At 36.2% G+C, this 23,880-nt stretch overlaps 1 protein-coding gene across 2 annotated transcripts; it reads right to left on the bottom strand.

The window, feature by feature from the left end:
* Positions 1-9,277: 9,277 nt before the first annotated feature.
* Positions 9,278-14,797, bottom strand: LOC120079638 (translocase of chloroplast 90, chloroplastic). 2 transcript variants are annotated; one of them, XM_039033905.1, is made up of 3 exons: positions 14,507-14,797; positions 12,998-13,138; positions 9,278-11,890 (listed from the first exon to the last, which is right to left on the bottom strand). In XM_039033905.1, exons 2-3 carry the CDS (start codon positions 13,131-13,133, stop codon positions 9,654-9,656), a joined length of 2,373 nt encoding a protein of 790 aa, XP_038889833.1. In that variant the 5' UTR covers positions 13,134-13,138; positions 14,507-14,797; the 3' UTR covers positions 9,278-9,653. The 2 variants fall into 2 exon arrangements, with proteins under 2 accessions (XP_038889833.1, XP_038889832.1); XM_039033904.1 differs by lacking the exon at positions 14,507-14,797 and adding an exon at positions 13,215-14,500.
* Positions 14,798-23,880: the final 9,083 nt, after the last annotated feature.

The raw sequence follows: 23,880 nt of genomic DNA, 5'->3' as shown, positions 1-23,880 counted from the left end.
CATCGTTTACAAAACCCAATCAACCCTTGATCATCTTCATCTCGAAGAACAACAACATTTGCTCCGAACTTCTTCACGAACGACTCAAGACTCAAACTAACTTTGAATTACAGACTCGATTACAATTAATTATGCCAAAAAACGCAGGGGCCTTTACAATTAACCGAAAATGAAAAAGAATTAAATCAAATTGAGGCAACATCTCAGAAAACTCCATTAATCCGCACATCCACAATAATTTAACAATTAAACAAAGCAGATATGCACCCACCATGAATGTATATGTAATTCGTTGCATCAATGAAATTGGAATATCAGAACCTGGCTCTGATACTAATTGAAGGAATTCTTAAACAAAAGTATCCTTGAGCGTGTTCGGATCTTTCCTATTTCATTGTGACTGAATTACCACACACACACATTCTACCAAACAGGTATGCAGTTTAACACTAATTAACGACAAACGAAAAAATAACAATAGATTGAGTTAACGTACTAGTTGAAGACTGTCTTCACTTTGAACTCAACCCAGCGGAAGCAACCCTCTACGTTCTTTATCGCCCAACAAACAGTCGGCTACCAGTAGCAAGATCGTCTACACGAACAACAGCAAACGAACAAGCAAGACCGGGGACGACACCATCACTTAGAGCCCTTGGTATTCTCGGAGTGAGAATCCAAAGAGTGGTCTGTGATAGAATTGGTAGAGGAAGGAGGAAAGGGATGATCGTGTAAAACGACAAGCAAGTGGGAGAGAGCTATCGTATAGCGGATGCTTATCGTTTAGAGAAAGCTACACGATCGAGAAGGTTTTACTAAACGGTCGTTTAGAAAACTCGGCATGCTAAGTGATTGTATAGAAAAGCTGAACGATCGTTTAGAAAATGCGTGCAATCGTTTAGTATGCGAGGTGTGCGATCGTTTAGGCGATAGGGCGTTATCGTATAGGCTCTCAGCTAAGCGATCGTTACGTTTTCACACCTTGAGCGATTTTTTCGAACTCTTTGTAAAATGAAACCAATTTTCATTTTATTGTTCAGTTACAATAACCGAATTTGATTTTCCCACTAACGCACATTTAGGAGAAGTTTTTGGCCAATTATCACATAATTAACCAATCAATTAATAAATAAATATAATCATATTATATTCTTAACCTATAGTTTGATATCATATACTATAGTAATTTCTCCTCTACTTGATATAAATCATATTAGTATCTAATTTCCTCCAAAATAATGTATCTCATACATTTAGTCAATTATAACATATATAATCGAACTCCTTCTTGTCAATTTGAACATTTCAAACTGACTCTATAAACTAATTCTCGACTTTATCCAAGCTACCTAAGGTTCCCTAGGTTCATAAGGTGCCACATAGTTCAATCCCTAGAATCAACTCTTAAGGGAGTTATCTATCTACTTGCCCCTACTTCGGGGAAGAAGTGAATTCCATCTTTTGTAGCTGAGTTCCCAGCTCCCAAATCAGACGAATCTTGGTAGATTTGAGTCGGCGACCTGGCCACCCACACCCATACAAATCAAAGGACCGTCCTCAATGGCAGGAGTTCCCAACTCACTCAGGATTGAGGTCATGTTACCTATGGTCATCCTAGTGAAGTGAAGTCTCTGTCATGAACGGTGTTATATAACGAGACATTAACACTTCGTGGTCAGGTCTTATACAAACTCTTTGTATAAGACGCCCCCGCTCACATGTCCCCTACACGAATGATCAGGATCAGACCATTTGTGACAAGTCACAACACTTGTGACCATTCCACAAAGCGGGCCGTATCCATAGCGTTACCAGGATAAGGTTTCCCTCATATATCCATTTATTACAGACCATTTTGGTTATCTCTTAAGACATGATCCACTTGTATGTCACCACATACATGCTTAAGTTATGTACAGATAACTAGGGATTTTATGTTTATTGGTTTATGGTAAAGCAAACAAAAGAAATAATTGAGCAAAATCAAGAAGTGAAGTAAAATATCATATATTATACAACACAAGCGTTCGTACAAACCGTTTACAAACTACAGGACACGAGACTTTAGGGCATCAACCCCAACAAGTTTCTGTGTTGACCAATGTTTGGTTATATATTGAACCCAGCTCTGGTAACTCGTGTTGTACTGAAATTGTTGTACTTTTTCGATAAAATTATTCTGTATGACGAAAAAATTAATATTAAACAATATTCATAACATATATTTGAGAAATATCTGATTTTAAATCTCTTACCATGCAGTAATAGAAAACACTGTCAGGTGTGATAAATCGCCTCATGATTGAATCGTACCAGGAAAAGTAGTCCTTTGATACAACTGGTCTATTTGTTATTTCTCCTTGTGCACAACGATCATGTCATGCATGCCAGTAGGATATATACTCCGCGTGAATTCGACGTCAGTCTTGGTTGTGCTTACCTATCAAATCAATCTGGTGTAGTGCTGGGAGTGTATAGCACAACGAAAGTACCGTCTGTCGCAAACCGAACTGTCTCAACACATGATCTGGATGATGTAACTCCACTCTATGGAAGCATATAAGAGGGCTAACGGTCAACCACATGTCTTTACCATCATGAAAATAATCAGGTAGTGATGACCAAATATCTTGCGTATATGGCGTCCAATTAATCTAACAAAAAAAAGAAGATAATTATACACTCAATTAATTTGACCAAATGTTTTAAATATTCATTTATATATACATTTGTTACTTGATCGTACATTAGTCTGTCAAATATTTTTTTTGATATACTAGCAACATATTTGCTGACTGTTCAGAGGCAGTTAATACACCACTTCATCTAAAATTATAAAAAAAATACAATTAATTTATATTCTTACATAAAATGATAACGAAATAAATATATAAATGAAATAATACCTGACACTAAGTGGACGATGACTGGGGCATGTAACTGCACTTATGGTGCTATAATTTGAAATCTATCATAAGCCCATACCTATAGTAGTATCAGTGACCCCACTATTTCTAATGCTTGTGCATTAGTAGCCCGACAAAATTCTCTATAAAGCCATGCAAGACAGGTACCACCCCACGAGTACGTACCAGCATGCTCGAAATCAGACAGTAGAGGGAGAAACATAAGATGTACTAGAGTGTTCGACTTATCAGCGAACAAAAATCCTTCAATAAGCTGCATAATGTATGCTCGTGCATACTTACATACGTTGATGTCGTCGGTATCGAGAGGTAATTTTGGAAACTGGGATGCCAACCACGGGATACTCAATCTCGAGCCTTTCAGATCATCTGGTAGAATCCAAGAGCTCGTCACAAATAGTTTTCCAATTATATTGTAATGAACCTGTCAAAGGTTCCCCGTCCATTCGTAACTCAAACCGAATGACAACATCCTGCAACGTAATCATACATTCCATGGCAGGTGAAATGTGTGAGTTTCTGATCTCCAACGCTAAACTAAAGCAGTAATGAGGTGCCAATCAAGTTGGATAAATCTGATATGTGCAATCCTAAGAAAACTAGCCTGTTCAACATAGCGTAGATCAAATGGGTTACTATGTTGTGCAGATATCTCCCTTCTCCGACAACCCAAAACTACGGTAGAAGAACTATCCCATATCGATTTTGAACGATGGGTATTTTGTTGATATAATTGTACAGGATTAGAAGGATCAGACTCCATTACCTAAGAAGTTCAAATTACATTACATAACAAAACTTCATTACATAAAAAATACAATTACATTAAAAACACAAGTACATAAAAAATATAATTACATTAAAAACACAAGTACATAAAAAATATAATTACATTAAAAACACAAGTACATAAATAATTACATTACATTAAAAAAACGAACTACTTAAAAAAAAAATACAATTATATAAAAAATACAATTACAATTACATTAAAAATACAATTACATAAAAAATTCAATGGCCCGAAGAGGAAGCACCTAATGTATGTTGTGGACAAGTACGCTTGTTATGTTCTTCTCCCTTGCAAATTGTACATCAAACTTTTTGGCTTGCCTCTCTCAAATCCATTTCATTATGAATGCGCGTACTTTTTGGTTGACCTTGTTATCTTAGTAAGGCAGCATTCGGACGAACTTCCATAAATGATAATTTTGGCCAATAATCTGGGTGTTGTATTGAATGGAAGCGACCTTCATAACATCGCTTAAAATGAGACAACTTGTAGCATTCATCAATAAGAGGTATGTATGCCAAACGCATGTAATTACAAACTGCTATTACAATGTTATGCGATAGAATGTTAGCCTAACCAAAGAAGTAATTGGTAATATTCTAGCACCTTTGAAAACACCATTCATACATTTCTGTATTGCTTATCATCCACCCATAGCGGTACCCAGACTGAGTCAATTTTCTAAGTCAATATCAAAAAAATATTAAGGCATTAAGGGTTCAATTGTTTCAACCTTTTCATGCACCGAATGAATTTGCGCCTTTGGTGTTGATTTCCTGCCTTAAACACCAAATCTTTTAGTTGCTTTGATTTATATTTCGTATTGAAATTACTTACAATATGATGAAGACAATATCGATGATACGCTCTAGGTCCACCCCAACCAATTTTCTCATTATTAATTATAGTAAGAATGCCTTTATGTCTATAAGAAGTCAAACAAATACCATATCGTTGGGTAACATATTCACGCAATGCCCACAAAAACTATGACCAACTAAATGAATTTTCACCTTCAACAATAGCAAAAGCAAGGGGAAATATATGCCCATTTGCATCAATAGATAAGACGGTCAATAATTTCCCTACTTTTCATATAGATGAGTTCCATCGATCTGGATTAATGGTCTACAATATTTGAACCTTCTCTAGGACCGAAGGACCAGAAAACTCGACAAAAAATAGTCATACCTGGCACATCAGACGGAAGGAAATACCAATCCGATCATGTTCCTGGATTGTAATGAATAAGATCACTCAATCAATACAGAAGCTCTAAATATGATTTCTCCCAATCACCAAACATAACAATCAATGCTTTTCTTTTGGCTTGCTACACCCATCTATAATTAACATTATAGCCATACTGTTTTTTTAGTCTCTTCTTGGAGTAGACAGGTACCCTGAGATCAGCTCTAACCATATTTTGGATTTCGATACTCATAAAATTTGAATCAAGCTATGAATGATCCGATGTCAATTTTGAATACAAACATGAGTGTTCCCCTTCAAGTTTGGTGATTTCGAACATCCCATGAGTTTTATGCCGACATGCGCGTAACCTCTAATCACAACCATCCTTCTACTGTTTGCATCTCACATACAAAATATCTTGATTTGATTCCACTATAATAATCTCATATTGTTCTGTTACACAGTATTTTTTTTACAGCAAGTTGTAAAGTATTAGACTAGAATTATCTACACATATACTTCTTTCTTCCAAAGTTGATCCTCGTTCACATGTTGAATTAATAATTTTCCAATCTATTTGGGTGAAAATATCTGCCAACTCAAGATCATGTTTCTCACTTCTATCATTTCCAAATAATTCATCAAGTTCAACTCAATATCACTATGTCCATCATTTCCAGGTTCAAGAATAACTAAATCCTCATCGACATATTTATTCAAAATTTTTCAACTGTTATAGTTGACAAAAAAATATGTTAATACGATAAAAAAAATTGTTTATTCTATTTAAAGAAATTCAAATATTTTATTAAATCAACCCATAACCCAACGAAATCACCAAAAAATAGCCCAATAAAATTAGCCCAACAAAATCTATAAAGTATACATTATAAAAATTCAACAGTATAATTAAAAAAAAATCATATAAACAAATCTATAAAGTATACATAAATCCGCCCACGTATACAAATCTATAAAAAAAATCATATTAAATCATATTAATAAATCTATAAAATCAACCAAAATAAACAAATCTATAAAAGTCTGAGTATACAAATTCATATATTAGAAAAAATAAAGAAAAAGTTTTACCTAAGGCGAACGGCAACAAAGATTGAAGATGACATATGGTAGATCGGCTCACGGTGGCAGCGACAACAAGATCGGAGACGGCGCTGGATTTGGCGACCGTCGGTAGTAAGGAGGAAGAAAATGAGAAATGTTTCGAATGAGAGGAAGAAGAGGAAGGGTCACGAGTGGTTTAAGGGACCACTAAGTCGTGTACCAGGGTAATCGTAGACCCCGTCCACGATTACTTGGTCAATGTGCATGACTATCCATATGGCAGTATGCGCGTGCCAGGTCAGTAGTCGTGTACCGAGTACACGATTTAAAGGTAATCATGTACCGGGTACACAATTCAGTGGTAATCGTATATCGAGTACACAATTCAAACATCTATTTTTGTAAATATTTTCTACCCAACTCTATTTTTGTTAATAATTATTAAAATAACATTATTTAAAAAAAAATTGAAAACTTAGATTCCAAACACACACATTCTAAAAAAATCTGAGACTAGAAAAAATAGGTTTTGAAAATTAAATTACCAAAGACTAAAAGAAAAGTAATTTTTCAACCTAGTATGGGGCGTTTGTTTCCAGAGTTGGGATTGGATGGGTTAGACATCCTAAGCCCAACCCTTCTTTGGGGCATATGTTTAGCTTCCTACATTATTTTTCCATGGATTTGAATAGTATACACAATTCAAACCCACGGGTTACCCCATGCTTTTTCTTTTTTCTAATTTAATTTAGCCACCTTCGGTGATCACTGTTGGCCAACTCCGGCTGCCACCTTTGGCGATTGTTGTCGGCCAACTCCAGCCGCCACCTTCTGGCGACCTCTATTGGCCAACTTTAGCCGCCACCTTGACGACCATCGCCGGCCAACTCCGACCGCTGCCACCCTCCGATGACTGTCATCTGCCAACCCCGACGATCACCTCGATGACCTCTGTCGGCCAACCTCCAGCCGCCATCGACTAACTTCGATCACCATCGATCAACCTATAGCAACCTCCCTTCCCTCCACACTGCTGAAATTCCCGCCACCAGCTTCGTCGGTCAATCTCCGACTGCCATCAACCAACATTGAAAAACATTAATAAAAATTTTAGTATATAACAAGCTAGGCAAATTTGTATATAATAACACTTTTAAGAAAGAATTGCAATACATGCATGCTTTTTTATTTTAGTGAGTTTCTATCAAAAGTATTTCAATAAAAATGAATTTTTGAAAGATATTTTTTTCCAAGTCATTTCAAACACGCCATTAGATTGCAATTTATATAGGTATATTTATTTAGGGTATAGGTGTAGAAAGCCCTAATTTAATCTAATAATATTTTCATTTTTTTTTCATTTGTCAATTTAACTAGTTCAAAGCCTTAGAATCATTTTCTAAACGTAAAAGTATAAAATGTTTAAAACAATTAGCAACCAATAAAAACTAAAACTCAAAATTTATGATTTTTTATTTGTCAAATATCATTTAATAAAAAAGAAAGAATTAATAATTGAATTTAATATTAAAATACTAATTTATTTCAAATTTAAGTTAGCATATTATGGTTAAAAAAAATCATTTTCAAATTTGTTAAAGCAACAAAAATCTATGAAATTTTATTTCAAAATCTAGTAAAATTAAAATATCAAATTATTAAAAAAAAGAATAAATAAAATATAATTTTAATCAAAATCTCTATTTCAATTTTTTTTAAAAAAATATTCTTCTAAATTTTTTGGTTTATTTTAAACTTAACTAAAATAATTAGATGACAAATTTAAACTAATCTAAATTTAACCAGTGATTAAATACAAAAAAATATTTCAAAAACTAAAGATTTATAAATCTCCAAACATAGTTTTCTTAAACTCAAACTATCTAAACCTCCCAATCTAATCCCTAAACTTAACATTCTCATACTTAAGGTTCCAAACTTGTATGCCAAACACCTCCCATATGTCTTATTATATAGGCCCACAACTTTAGAACTTCTAGTTTTCTTCTTACCTTGATTAATTTGAGGCGATGCCAAAAAACAAACTTAGGAGACATTTGACTGTGCAGATTTGGAATCTTAAGTATGGAAATGTTAAGCCTGGGAGATTAGGTTGGGAGGTTTAGATAATCTGGATTTAAGAAAACTGTGTTTGGAATGCAGGTTTTGAAAGCCTGGGTTTAAAAAATCTGTGTTTGGACTTTAAGCTTAAATAACCTAGAAATGAAGTACAAATTTATAGATATTTAGTTTGTGAAATGAAGTATACTTTTTTTTAATAATCAAATTACATTTGAGAAATAAGAAATCATAAATTTTGAGTCTTAGTTTTTATTTGATCGCTAATTATTTTAAACATTCTAAACCTTTACGTTCATAATATGAGTCTAAGTCTTCGAGTTAGTTAAATTGACCAACGAAAAAAATGAAAATATTATTAAATTAAATTAGGACTTTCTACACATATACCCTAAATAAATATACTTATACAATTGCAGTCTAATGACATGTTTGAAATGACTTAGAAAAAATATCTTTCAAAAAATCATTTTTATTGAAACACTTTTGATAAGAACTCATTAAAATAAAAATAACAATTCTTTCTTGAAAATGTATACAAATTTGTCTAGTTTGTTATATACTAAGAGTGTTTTTATTAATGTTTTTCAAGGTTGGTTAGTGGCAGTCGGAGATTTGTCGACAAAGTTGGTGTCTGAAATTTCGACAGTGTAGGGGAAAGGGAGGTTGCCAAAGGTTCATCAATTGTGATCGAAGTTACCTGGTGGCGATCGGAGGTTGACCGACAATAGTAACCAAGGTGACAATCAGAGTTGGCAAATGACGATCGCCAAGGTAGTGGTCCAAGTTGGCCGACGACAATCGCCAAGGGTGGCAGTTGGAGTTGGTCAATAGCAGGTGCCGAGGTGGCGACCGGAGTTGGCCAGCGACGGTTGCCAACGTGGCGGCTAGAGTTAACCGACGACGATCGCCAAAGGGTGGCGGCCGAAGTTGGCCGACAATGATGTCCGGAAGTTGGTCAACGTACTTTCTAAATTAAATTAGAAAAAAGAAAAAAAAATAGGATAACTCACGAGTTTGAATTGTGTTTACTATTCAAATCCATGGGAAAATGATATAGGAAGCTAAATCCATACCCCGGAACAAGGGTTGGACTTAGGATGCCTAACTCATCCAATCCCACCCCTTGAAACAAACCACCCCTTAAATATTTACCAATATATTTCCCACTAAAGATTCAAGTTGTTGCACAAAAAAATAATTCAAATAAAGATTCAAGTTGACTAACAAAATCTATGATTATTAAAGAGAAGAGATGTTCAATAAATACAAAAATTGGAATTTATTCAAGAAGTTTAATAAGAACAAAAGCTAACATGATCTATCGCTGTACAATTTATGAACTCAAAATTTCCCCCAAGTATACATACCTCTTGGCCAACTTCGCCAATAAAAATTCCTGATAACTATCAAGTAAGAACACCTTTCTCTGCTAGCAATCAGCAATATACTTCTCCGGGAAAGCAAATAGAGTACCGACACAAGGAAGATTAATTATGTGCGGTCTTTTAAAACATCTCATTTTTGGGTCTCTTGGTCTAGATTGCAGAGTAGTCTCAGCTGAGTTCAGAATTTGCCATAGATTCATCTGAAACCTACAATGTTTCGATTTCCTTTCTACGCAGAAGGGCTCTCAAGATTGTAAAAGCAGAAACCAGAGCAATCTGCAAATGCTCACAGCTACTTGCTTTTATGCAGATCTGACCCATTTTACGGGTATTTAAGTTGGCATTAACTGACAGTCTCATGCTTCGACTAAGCCGAAACTCAGACTCTACGTTCCCACCCAGGATTGTTTCCTTGTCGAAAGAGAGAACTGTCATTGTTAGCTTGAGATGGTCATTCCTCACTGGGTAGTCTCTACCTTTTAAAGTAGCTTCTACACTCCCACCATATGCCATTTGTCCCGCTCCTTCTATACGACCGCCATTGACTACAAACTTCACTCTCTTACCTAAAGATATGGTATCCTCGAGCTTCGCCCCATAATAGCAATTTCTCTTGAAAGATGTCAGAGAAACTCCAACCCCAGGAAGGTTGTGTTTAATGCTCCCCAGCTTTGCATTGCTATGAACAGTGTACATCCTATCTGTACCAGCAGATTGAACATCTAGACCTAAAGTATAAGAAGATCCCCTAGAATCCATGTAAGAAGCAGCACACTCAGACTGAATGTTAAATACATGCTTATCCTTGCTCAACTGTCCAGTGACTGAGGTAAAAACATTTTTGTTCATCTCCATTGCTGTTTCCAGATTTATCCCGTCAAAGCCTACATCGTGATCCCATCCTTGTGGGTCAAGAACAGGTCTTACAATCCACTGATCATCTATTGCAATGCAACGATATCTGTGAACAGGACAATCTGAGTCAAAACTGGGGGGAACGGCCATATCTGGAAGGACAGCATCTGCCTCCGGCAATGCCTGCAAATCATAATTATTATCATTGTGTAACAAGTCTCTATCTTTTAAAAGCTTGATCTCCTTCCTCTTTTGATACTCTTCTCTTAACTGTTTCTTTAAATATAGAGTTTCCCTGTAATCCAGCTCATCCAGGTATTCCCTTTTCTGTGAGTTTGACAATTTCTCGAATTGAGATTTTGTCAGAATACGAATAGAAGGTAGATCGTCATACTCATCTTCTTCATTGTCGTCAAGTAGAATAGCTTCGATGTCATAGTCCACATCTGATGGATTTGACACGCTTCGGTACCGTAAAAAGGATGAGAGTAAGTGGGGAAGTGAAGGCAGCCGAGAAATAGCTAATGGTCCTAGCTCAATGCAATTTTGAAATTTCAATAGGGAATTAATGCTGCCCAAAACTTTAGTACAAATGCACAACAACAAGAAATGTGATCTCCAGACCTGTCCGTTTGGAAGAACTTTTTCCCCCATAATATTTTTCCTACACTGAGGATGGTTCTCAACCAAAAGGACGGGATTGTCAAGTTTCAGGTCAGACAATGCTTGATGTATATTTTGCTGCAAAACCTCGGAGCAATGGGCCACATATGATTCGAAGGAGACAGGATATCCATCAGGTCCTTCCGGAAGAGCTGAGGAACAATGAGTCAAGACTAGGATGGTGTTGAACCAAATTGCAGAACCAAAGACCTCATTTATTAGCTTCATCAAAAGGTAGTCACCATGATTCTTATTTATGAGGTCAAGGCGATCAAAGTACAAAACAATATCTGGTGGGGATTTCCTTATATATCTCTTCACAGAAAACATTATTTTTTTATTTCTCTTCATATTTCCTGAGGACGATTGTGAAAGACCAGGGGTATCAATGATGGATACTTTAATCCCGTTAATCGTTCCCATAATCTCCTGAATATGATCAGTTGCAGGTTGAAATGCATCAGTTGCAGTTTTTGTTTGATCAAAGAGGGAGTTTATTGTAGCACTCTTACCAACTCCTGTTTTTCCCAGTACAAGTATTCTAAATGTGAAGTTTGATTCTGGTATCCCAGCTGCTTCTTGTTCAGCTGCTTTTGCTCTGGCTTTGCCCCTTTCAAGGTTTACTCTTTTAAGATCAGATTCCCCTACCTGTATCAGAGTTGCTAGATGTATTCGATATAGAACCTTTTCCACTAGCAAATTGTTCTGTGTCTGCCCAATTCTCAATAGAAGTCGAAAGAACTGAACTTGGAGGTCCTCAATCTTTGTTAACACATCCATCTTTACCCTGTTATTAGAGCTGTGTTGAGATTGGGATGAATCTCCACCAACCTGTGGCAGGGACAAATCATCTTGATTCTCCAAATTCCCACCAGAGTCTGATGTATGAGGGGGAATGGGTGCTACTATATCGGTTGCTTGTGCAGCTACAAAAGGTATATGATGTCACTATAAAATTTTCAGGGTTTGAAAAAAAGAAGAAAAGGTTTATAAAACAAGTTTACAGTCTTCTACAGTAGAATGTAGCTCATGCAACAGCTAGTATGAAGCTTTAACAGTAAAGAAGACTTCTTTAAAACCATTTTCTCTGATCAGCAATCAAGTAGCATCATCAACGTTATATTACTACCCTGTGATGAGCCATGGGGACAAATAGGTTGACAGAGAAGAATATTAATGTTAAGGATGCCAGGCATAAACTTGGAGATAAAAAAAATTCACAATATTAAGTAGCTTTCCTACTTCTAGCCACAACTAATAGAAATGAAGCCAATATACCACCCAAAAACTTAGGCTCCAAAGGCTGTTTTGAGGTACAAGGTTAAGAGATATAAGAAGATATATATTACTTGAATCTTTACAAATGATGAACATAAAGATATACGTTTTTTGAATCTTTACAAATGAACATAAAGAGTTAATTAACTGACAAGTTAAGGAAATACAATAACAACCAAATCAGGCAGGAAGAGAAAAAACCATAAAAACAAAGGTATAGATAAGAAGAATTATGAATACTTTCTCAAGGAAGATAATATACCTTACTTTTGTAAGAACATAAAGTATGGCTAACAAACAAAGAATACAAAAGAGGTGGGGGTCGGGGATTAGCAATCCAGCCAACAAGCCATGGAAACTATGGAAAGGAATCCCAGTTAGCAAAGATACAAGTAGCATTGAGTTATAAAATTCGGAAAGAGTGCATGAGGAGGGCAACCATTTACCTAAATCAAACACCGTCAAAATCTTTCATCTTATTTTCAAAAGCTCTAAGTTTTATCTCACTCTACATTCCCAAAGGATAGCATAAAACCAAATAGAACATCAATCCTTCATTATAGTCTAAAATATATCCCTTTGGAGTTTAGAGCGACAATGGAAATTTTAACGTGCCAGCATCCTTAAAAGAGATGTCCTATTGAATAAGTAAACCAATCAAGCTATAAATTTTCTTAGAATTTGGGCCATCAGCAGAGGCAAGAAAATTTTGATATAAAACAAAGACAAAAGTCATCATGTACATCATTATGTACCTTCATCATCTTGGTCTTCATCCATATGCTCTTTATTTTCCTCGCCAAAGAAACTGTCACTCCCCAGTAATGGTCTTGATGAAACCACTGACTTGGATACTAACTGAGAAAACAACCAGTCTCTAACACCCTTCATTTTGTCTGCAAAATATTAAAAAGGTATGAACCAAAATGCTTTAATTTCCAAATTTCCTACAGTAGTAGTAATTTAAAATACCATGGTTCATGCGACTTATCAAATGATCATGCCCTCAAAGTCCACCAAATGGGAAGAAAAATATTATAAATTTATTTGCATAAAATTGCTTGGTTCCCTTGGTCAAGCCCAACTTGTAAGCCGCTTGCTGATGTCAACAAGAACAAGACCCCATTGTCATACAACACTGAGGATGACTTGGAAGTTGAAAGGACATTTACAAAGGCCAAACTTGATAATGATCCAATTCTCCTACTTCACCTATGTTCTCAGACATTACAGAATGCTCTTATTGTTATAACTGAATGGCAAGTGCTCTTATTGTGAGAATAGTTCTAGAGAAATTTGGATGTTGAGTCGCTGACAATAAGATCATTCATGAACACCACTGACAACACAATACAGCAACTTTCATGTGGTATCGCCTTCTTCTAGCAATAAGGCTACTATTCTTTGCTAAAACACCATGGAATGAACTAAAATGAATGCCAAGTAGTCCCGACAGTCCTCTACACCAAATAAAACACATAAAAATTCCCATTCCACCTCATCCCCCGTAATAAAGGTCTCATCAACTCCTCAAACTACATCCACAAGGAATTTAAATCAATAAGATTGTGTGCCTTAGTACCCATTTGTCCTTCACAGATGTCTGAAAGGCTGAAACATTCGGGTTTCCTTCAACCCATTTCAAAAGTCTATCCACCTTGAATTGACGTAAAGTCCTCTGCAAAGGCCCGGAACATCCACATTTCCTTCAATCAAGTTAAAAAATACAACCACCCTTTTTCAACTCTTCCAAGTTCCCATAGAAATGATCTAAACATTTTCCTATGGCAACTAAGAAATGAAACGAGAGCGTTCACATGATCTAGTCCAACGAGACCAAAGCCAAATACATATCATGTCCACTTCTCTTCAACAGACGAGTACTTTTCCTTTACATCCACTATCATCAACTTCAATAAAAAAAATGTTGAAATCTATCAAACAAAATCTAACCTAATAATCCAAGACATCATGGGGCAAGACGAAACCGAGGGTCAGTAAAAACTCAACGGAGACAACTCGGCATTTTCCCATATACGTGCATTTCTCTAACCATCACCACAAATCCTCGTTCTTTTATCTTTTCCCACCCTCTATTGACGCTTCCAAGCTCATACAACACAATAAAGCATCTCCTAAACAGTAACCTAAATCCAGTTCAACTAGACTAAATACTCACCACCCACAAGACAAGTCCATCGAACGCATGAAAACAAGAACAAAAGAATTCAGCTAAATTGTGGAAGAAAGAGATAAATTCTCACCTCAAACAAGAAACCTCCACCGAATTCAATTAAAGAAATCCTCGGACAAAAAGCATCAACTTAACTTCTCGAAGAACCAAGCCAAAATTGGACCAAGATTACGCTCACATCCCAATTGCAGAACTTCCCATCGGAAACCGACCAACAAATATCCGGCCGATTTAGATTCCGCTTCCGATTCCGATTGACGTGTACGGTGAAGACAAAGGATTGAGCAAAATTGCGAGGGCTAAGGCGAGAGTAAAGGGATAAGACAGAAACACAATTTGGAAAAATATGGCAACTGAAATGAAACCTGAAGCACAAGAGAGAACAACCTTGTAAATTCTAAGGTGCGATAAGGACCATGATAGTGTAGAGTTTAAACGGACACGTGGCAATATTCAAAAGTTCTTTTCTTATCTAACGGACCAGATGATTCGATTCGAGTGTATGTGATTGACATAATTTGTGGCTGTATATGATAGATTCGTGGAAGGGAACGGAAACGTGGTAGAAGGAGACTGGTCGGTGGTTCTATTTAAGTCGTCAACCCGATATTAAATTTCTTTTCTTAAAAACAAGTAAAATGTTAAATACGTAAAAATTTTATTTTATTACTTTCGTATATCGAATTCAATTTCAATTCTTTTTAAGTATTTAAAATAATCCAAAAAATCGTTATATTAAATCAAATTAAAATAAATATATGTATATATAATTGAATCCAAATTCATAAGTAAAACAAACCATACTTTTCAAATTAATAATAACTTCAGATTGATTTCGGATTAATTTGAGTTATTTTAGGTAAACCTATGAATCGATCCACCCTATCAAATTTTCATTTAATTAGGGTTGATCGGATTTTTTGGGTCATCGAGTTTATATATTTATATAATAAAATTAAATTTGAATAGAAAAAATAGTAAAACTTACTGAATTACAATTCTCTTAAATTAACTATTTGACATTACCACTAAAGACAGAAAACAAGTATTTAGTGAAAAATCAAGTTTAAAAGCATAAATTTTGAAACTTAAGGACCAATTTGAAACAAAACTCAAATATTAAGGGTGAAATTGTAATATTTTAAAATTTAGGGACCGAATTTAAACCAAATTCAAAACTTAATAACTGTACAATATTTTGAAACTAGGGAGAAACTAGACCTAAGAGTTAGAGACCAAAAAGTATTTTTTCCCGAAGTCTTATAGAAAAATGTTGATATCGATAGATATTTTTTTTAAAAAAAGGAATAAAAATAAAAAATAAAAAATTATTTAAATTAATAATTAAACATTTTAGCATTAGAGTAACATTGTTTTTTTTTTTTCCTTCCATACATTTAGTTGATCATTTTATGATATAATGAAAATGTGTTTTATGCCTCTTATGTTAATACAAGGCGACCTTGGTATTCTCGGTGTGAGAATCCAGAGGATAGGCTTTGTTCGGACTTGGTATGAGGCAGATGAATGAGGAAACAACAATTGCGTAACAACTGGGCAAGTGGGAGAAGGCGTAGGTTGATGCCCAATCGTTTAGATAAAGCTAAACGATCGTCTAGCAAAAGCTATGCGATTGTTTAGCTCATCGTTTAGCTCGGTCTGTCGCCTACAGATACTACACGATCGTTTATCTTGGGCCAACGATCGTTTAGCAAAACTATGCAATCGTTTAGTAAATACTGCACGATCGTTTAGCTCTACTCTGCACGATCGTTTAGCTCGCCCAGCCATCGTTTAGTAAATCTGAATTTACTTGACGACTTCGTGAGTTTCTTTTGCGCGGAGAGAAAACTCAAAACAATTTCAATCTTTTGTAAAAACTTATTTTCAAAATAGGAAAGCCATTTTCCTTTTAAACTCAAGGTTACCATGATCCAATAACCACCCACTACTTTGGTTATTTAAAAGAAAAAGAATTAATTAGACAATAATTAATATTATTATAAACATAATTATCCAACTTATCATACTTTATTTATAACCTATAGTTTTAATATTTCATCTCATGAAACATATAAACCATAGTTCTTTTTTTATACCATGGTACTTAATGTAAATCTCATTTACATCAATCCTCCACTAGATGTATCTCATACATCAAACCGGTTATATTATATATAATCAAAATACCTCTTGTCAATTTGAACATTTCAAATCAACACCAAGAACTAATCCTCAACTGAATCCATTGAGCTACTAAGGGGACCTCATAGACTTATAACTCGAAGCTCCAACGGTATGTGAATAACTGACTAAACTCTTTAGTCATGGGATCCACCATCCGAAAACTGTCAGGTACTCCACTAAAGACCGACAGCTGAACTCTCCTTACCATAGATATATTATGTGTCCATCTTAACCAATCAGCGGTGCAACAACCCTTCACAGATCGCTCGTAAGTACAACTGGGCCAATAACCGTTATGCTCTTGTAGTTACATCTGTCTCCTTAAGTACCACTGATCCCTCTAATGAATATAAGTCATAGTCCTACTATGACTGAGTCTTCTCTTCCAAAGAGAAGCCGTGGCCACTATGTTCAAACCTCAGAATCAGCCCTTAAGGGAACAATCTCTCTACTTATTCCTACTTCGGAAAATGAGTAAATTCCATCTTGTGGATTGAGTTCCCAACACCCAGATCAGACAAGTCTCCAAAAAGGTAGGCATGTTGAGTTGACAATCTGGCCACTCTCACCCATACTAATCAAAGGACCGCCCTCAAAGGCAGGAGTTCCCAAAACACTCAGGATTGAGGTCGTGTCACCTATGGTCATTTAGGTGAGATGTAAGTCTCTAGTATCAACGGCGTTATATATAGAGTCTAGTCATCTTGTGGTCCAGGTCTTATACAAACTCTTTGTATAGGAAACCCCCGCTCCACGTCTCCACATGAATGGTTAGGATCAACCATCTATAGTAGTTTACAACGCTTACAAACCTCTACAAAGCGGGTCGTATCTGTAGTGTCACCAGGATCAGGTATCACACCTTAATCCTTATACTACAGATCTATTTAGGTTATCACTTAAGGCATGATCTACTTGTACATCACATATACATCATTAAGTTCACATAAGATAATCAAGGAGCTTTGTTTATTGGATATGAGTAAATGCAAGAATTAAAAAACAATTATTTTATTCATTAAACAATGTGTATCTTTATAAAACAACGAGACTCTTGGAGAATTAAGACATCAATCCCAACATTGCTAGCATCGCACATGATCTTGAATGGTAGATCCCATCTTGGAGGTTGCAAAATCAAGGTAGTGATCAGCTTCTCCTTTAGAGTGTCAAAGGTCTCCTTACACTTTTTGTCAAAATCAAATGGGGCATCCTTTTGAAGCAATGTCGATAGTGGAAGTGCCAACTTCGAAAAGTCTCTGATAAAACGCCTGTAGAAACCTGGAGAAAAGACCAAATCTCCCTAACACAAGTAGGATAGGGGAGGTTAGCAATAACATTTACCTTAGCTTTATCTACCTCAATTCCTTTTTCAGAAACTAGATGTCTTAGAACTATACCATGAGAGGCCATGAAATGACATTTTTCATAATTCAAAACAAGGTTAGCTTCAATGCAATGTCTCAATACTAAGCTAAGATTATGCAAACAATCCTCAAAAGACTCTCCATAAACCATAAAATCATCCATAAACACCTCTATGCACTTATTTATAAAGTCGGAAAATATACATACACCTTTAGAACGTACCTAAGGCATTGCAAAGCCCAAATGGCATCCTTCTAAAGGCATACGTACCATAGGTGCAAGTGAAGGTAGTCTTTTCCTGGTATTTTTGGGCAATAGGGATTTGGTAGAATCTAGAGAAGCCATCAAGAAAACAGAAAAATGGTTTTTCGACGAGCCATTCCACCATTTGATTCAGGAAAGGAATAGGAAAATGATCTTTCTTGGTTACCTTGTTGAGCTTTCGGAAATTGATGCACATTCTCCAACCATTTTGTACATGCATTGGCACCATCTTTCCCTTATCGTTCTCCACAATTGTCATACCGGTCTTTTTAGGGACAACATGGATAGGACTTACCCATTTGCTGTCAGGAACTAGGTAACTGATTTTGGCTTCATTGAGCTTGATGATTTCTTTGAGAACGACATCCTTCAAATTGGGACTTAGTCTTCTAAGGGGCTGGACTGTGGGCTTGGTTCTTTCCTCTAGAGTGATCCTATGCATGCAAAAAGAAGGGCTTACTCCCAAGAGATCATCTAGAGTCCACCCAATGGCCTCTTTGTAAGTTTTCAAGGTTTCAATCAAGGATTCCTCCTAGGTAGGTGTCAACTCCCTGGAGATTATGACTGGAAGGGTGTTTCCTTCTCCTAAGTACACGTACTTCAAATGGCTAGGGAGAGCCTTTAGCTAAATTCCTTGTACATGCAAATCAAGAATATCGAAGTCAGAAGAAGATTTTACTACTTTGTTATTATCAACATCAAGAAGAGATAAGTCATGTGAATTAGGCGAATCCAAATCAATAAGGGGGCAACCAACATGCTAGAATTATTATCATCATCCAATACAATCTCATCAATCACATCGTGCGTTTCAATCAAACACAAGGACAGATATTCCTCAGGAAATCTCATGGCATCATAAATATTAAAAGATACAACCTCCCCATCAAATTCTACAGATAGATATCTCTTATCCACATCAATCTTAGTTTTAGTAGTTTTCATGAAGGGTCTACCTAACATATTTGTAGAAGATGAAGGTGTAGAGATTTCATCCATTTTTAATATATAGAAATCAACTGGAAAAGTCAAGTCCTTAACTTGCAACTATACATCATCAACAATCCCTAAGGGTTGGATATAAGATCTATAAGCTAGTTGAATGCATACAACATTTTTTTTGCAAATCATTCAATTTCAAATCCTTATAAGTATGGTAGGGCATAACATTAATAGAGGATCCTAAATCTAACATGGCATGCCGAATGACTTTATTACCAATTATGCAGGGTAAAGTGATCATACCTAGGTCTCGGCATTTTTCAGGAATATTATGTTTCAAGAGAGTAGATACATTCTTACTTACCACTACCTTTTCTCTATCCTTATTTGTCCTCTTTTTGGTGCACAACTCCTTTAAGAATTTAGCATACTTAGGGATTTGTTGGATCGCATTCAAGAGAGGAATGTTTATCTGAACCTTTTTTAACATTTCGATCAACTTCTCGTCCCTTTGTTCTTGTTTTGGTCGTTCTAGTCTGCTAGAAAATGGAGCTTTAGGAACATAAGGTTCAATAACAGATGAAGGAGGATTACTTACATTGGGAGTGGATGATGGTGTTCCAGATTTACCCTCATTGTTTCAGTTTCTTCGTCGGTCTTATCGGGTGGTGATAGATTATTTGAAGAAAGTTCCTTGCCACTCCTTAGTGTAATGACACTAACGTTGGCATGGTCCGGTTGTGCAGGTTGTTGGGGTTTGTGCCCTAAAGTCTCATGTCCTGTAGTTTGTAAACAACTTCGTACGAACACTTGTGATGTATAATATAAATGATATTTACTTCACTACTTGACTTTGCACATTTAGATGTTTTTTATTTTACCATAAACCAATAAACTTAATATCCCTGGTTGTCTTTATGTAACTTAAGCATGTATGTAATAATATACAAGTGGATCATGTCTTAAGTGACAACAAAAATAGTTTATAGTATATGGATATAGGAGGAAAATCTTATCCTAGTAACACTACGAATGCGGCCCGCTTTGTGGAATTGTTACAAATGTTGTGACTTGTCACAGATGGTCTGATCCTGATCATTTAGTGGACATGCGAGCAGGGGCGTCCTATACAAAGAGTTTGTATAAGACTTGACCTCGAAGTGTTAATGTCTTGTCATATAACACCATTCACGACTGAGACTTCACTTCACTAAGGATGACCATGGGTAACATGATCTTAATTCTGGTAATTGGGAACTCCTGCCATTGAGGGCGGTCCTTTGATTTGCATTGGTGCGAGTGGCCAGAACGCCGACTCAAAACCTACCATTTTAGGGATTCGTCTGATTTGGGAGCTGAGAACTCAACTTCACAAGATGAAGTTCATTCCTTCCCCAAAGTAGGGGTAAGTAGATAGATTGCTCTCTAAGGGCTGATCCCGGGGCTTGAACAATGTGGCCCAACACACTTCTTCATGGTTCAACAGGTGTTTCACACATAGTAGGACTATGTTGTATTTGTTCATTAGAGGGATTAGTGGTACTTAAGGAGAGATTATTATAGGGGCAAAACGGTAAATTGGACCTACTTTAATTACGAGCATCTGTGAAGGGTTTTATCGTACTGATGATTGGTTATATCTAATGGACATAGAAATAAATCTATAGCAATGAAGAGTTCAAATTTTTGGTCTTTAGTAGAATGTTTGGAAAGTGAAGCGAATGGTGGATATTCGTGACTAAAGAGTTTATGTTACTTTGAAGCTTGAGCCAATAGGTCATAAGGTTCCTCTTATAGCTTGGATACAAGTTGAGAAATAAGTTTTTGGGTCAGTTTGAAAATGTTCAAATTAACAAGAGGGAGTTCGATTATATATGAATATAATTGAAACGAGTTAATTAAATATGATGTAATTAATTTTATGTATGAGATACATTAATTTGGAGGAAATTGGATATAAATATGATTTATATCTAGTAGAAGAAAAATATTATAATTAATATATGAATATTAATTATATGTTATGAATATAATAAGAATCAACATTCATTGGAAGGTTATAAAGAAAATGGGATGACGTCTTCTTCTGTTTAGGGATGAGTGCATTATAAATAACTGACGGCGTGTTTGAGAACAAAGGGGCGAACATTGTGTTAAAGATAGTGTGATCATTTAGAAAATCAGAGCCTATACGATAGTGACTGGCACAATGCGCTTACATATACGATATTGCTAAGCGAACGTTCACGACACGATTATACCGTCGCATGCTATTAGCTAAACGATCGCAATCATTTAGCTCCTAATATTTACTAAACGATTGTATAATGATTGCTTAGTTTTTCCTACGCGATTCGTTTGATGATTGCTCACCCTTTTCCTAACGATCGTTTATATGATCGCTTACCTTTTGCTACACGATCGTTTAGACGATCGCTTACTTTTTCCTAACACGGATCGTATACTTCACCTAAACGATCAGGCATCTTGTCTATGCGATAGATGACCTCATCTTCCACTTGCCCTTGATCGTTGTGTGCGGTCTCTCTTCCATCCTTCCCTCTACACAAATCCGAAAAAAACCACACTTTGGGATTTCACTCCAAGATACTGAGGGCTCTGAGTGGTTGTCTTCTCCATTTTTTCTTCTGTTCGAAGTGGTGATTGTTCGAGGTAGACGATTGGGTTTTAGACTCGCTGTGAAGAATAAATCCTCAATTTGGTATGATTTCTTGATCTCTTTAGCATTATAATGCATATTAGTATGTTTTGAATATATATGCGGTGATTCTGTTATAAATGAATTGGAAAGATCCGCTTTCTGCTCGTAGGTACTCTTGAATTAAGAGTTCCTTCAAATGGTAACTTCCTTAAACGCCCTTGGTTTTTATTCGACTTACCGTGGCGTTAAAATGTGTGACTTGAGTTCCTAGAATTGGCCATGCTCGCCCTGGTATCTTGCTGATAGGCCTTTGTGTCCTTTGATAGCTGGAGGGAGTCGAGACATACCTGAGGAAGATGAACGATGGCTGATTAGAGTTGTCATGCCCTTGTCCTTGGCCTCGACCTCCCCATTTCAGATTAGGGTGGTCACGCCATCCTGGGTTGTATATCGGGCCATATAGATCGTACTTCCTCTGGTAACTCCCAACTGCATTTACTTGTGCTTGAGGACATGCTTCAGATGCATGCCCTAGTACTCTGCAGGCTCCACAAGCCTTGACTTGAGCCACTCCTCCTTAGGCCAACTGCGTCACAAGAGAAGTCAAGTTAGAAAGTTGGGCTTTTAATTCTTTAACTTCAAAATTACCAATCGAATCACATTCATTGGCCTTGGTGCCAAAGTTTTGGTTATTCTTCGCCATGCGTGATATCAACTCCTGGGCCTCCCTAGGTGTTTTGTCAGCAAGAGCACCTCCGGCTGCCGAGTCGATTGAGTTCCTATCATTTGTCAGCAAGCCACTATAGAAATATTGAATTAGTAATTGGTCAGAAATTTGATGATGAGGGAAACTAGCACATAATCGTTTATAACACTCTTAATACTCAGATAAAGATTCACCCACAAACTGTTTAATGCCATAGATGTCTTTTCTTATCGAATGGGCTCTAGAAACCAGATTTTTTTTCAAGAAACTTCTTTTTCAAATCATTCCAAGTAGTGATTGACCCTGAAGCCAAGTAGTACAACCAATACTTGGTGTCATCCTGTAGTGAAAAAGGAAACGCCCTAAGGTTTAGTTGCTCTTCAGTGACTCCATGGGGTCTCATACTTACGCAAACCATATGGAAGTCCTTGATGTGTTTATGAGGGTTCTCCCTGCATGCCCTCTGAAGGTTGGCAGTAAATTGATTAGCCTTGGTTTGAGTTCGAATGGCACCGTGGTAGGTGGAAATACAATGCACAGAGGCTGCTAGTCCATGTCGGGCTTTGCTAGTTCCCTCAAGGTTTTCTCATGAACTGCCTTTCCCATGGTTGTGTTATCTGCTATTCCTAGATGGTCTTCTTCTGGGATCTCTTCTCTATATCTCCTTCGGATTCTTCTCCCCTCCTGGTCAATATCTGCAAGGAAAATAAAATTCCAAAGGAGCGGGTCATAAACCAATGGGAACTAAACACTTTTTTTTTTTCATTTATTATAAGGAATTCAAATTTTTTTTCTAGGCTAATTGCCAAGACTCCCCGGTAACGACACCAATTTTGTTCGATTTTCGAGACTAGCGTGTTGTGAGCACCCCCAGCCCGAGCAAAGATAATTTATTTTCACCAATCCAAGACTTAAACTACAAATGTAGCAAAGTGATAAGATAGGGATCAAATCCACAGGGAGACTGTCGAATTAACTTAGACCAATTAATGAATTCCAAGTAAAAAGGGGGTTTTGGCGATTCTTGATTTTGTTTACAAAATAAATTAAAAACCAAATAGAGAAGAATAAATTAAGGTTAGCACAAAAAATAGGATTGAATCAAATTAATTGAAAATATTGGGATTAGTTTGCATGCTTTTTATTTTCTATCATTAGTTACTAGTTAATTCCTTCAATCATTTGAACTCTTTAACCTATTAGAAATTCTAATAGCCCAATTAGCCAATTTTGATAACAATCTAAATCAACCCTAAATCAATTTTAAACTTTTCCTTCTCAGCGACATACGAGTTAAAACTGAAAAGCATTAAGT

This window comes from Benincasa hispida, chromosome 6 (assembly GCF_009727055.1).
Source record: "Benincasa hispida cultivar B227 chromosome 6, ASM972705v1, whole genome shotgun sequence".
NCBI classification, from domain to species: Eukaryota; Viridiplantae; Streptophyta; class Magnoliopsida; order Cucurbitales; family Cucurbitaceae; genus Benincasa; species Benincasa hispida.
This window is presented reverse-complemented; position numbering and strand designations above follow the sequence as displayed.

Coding starts and splice junctions, on each gene's coding strand:
- LOC120079638 (XM_039033904.1), bottom strand. Junction 11,891..12,997: donor TGAAGACCAAGATGATGAAG/GTACATAATGAT, acceptor TACCTTTTGTAG/CTGCACAAGCAACCGATATA.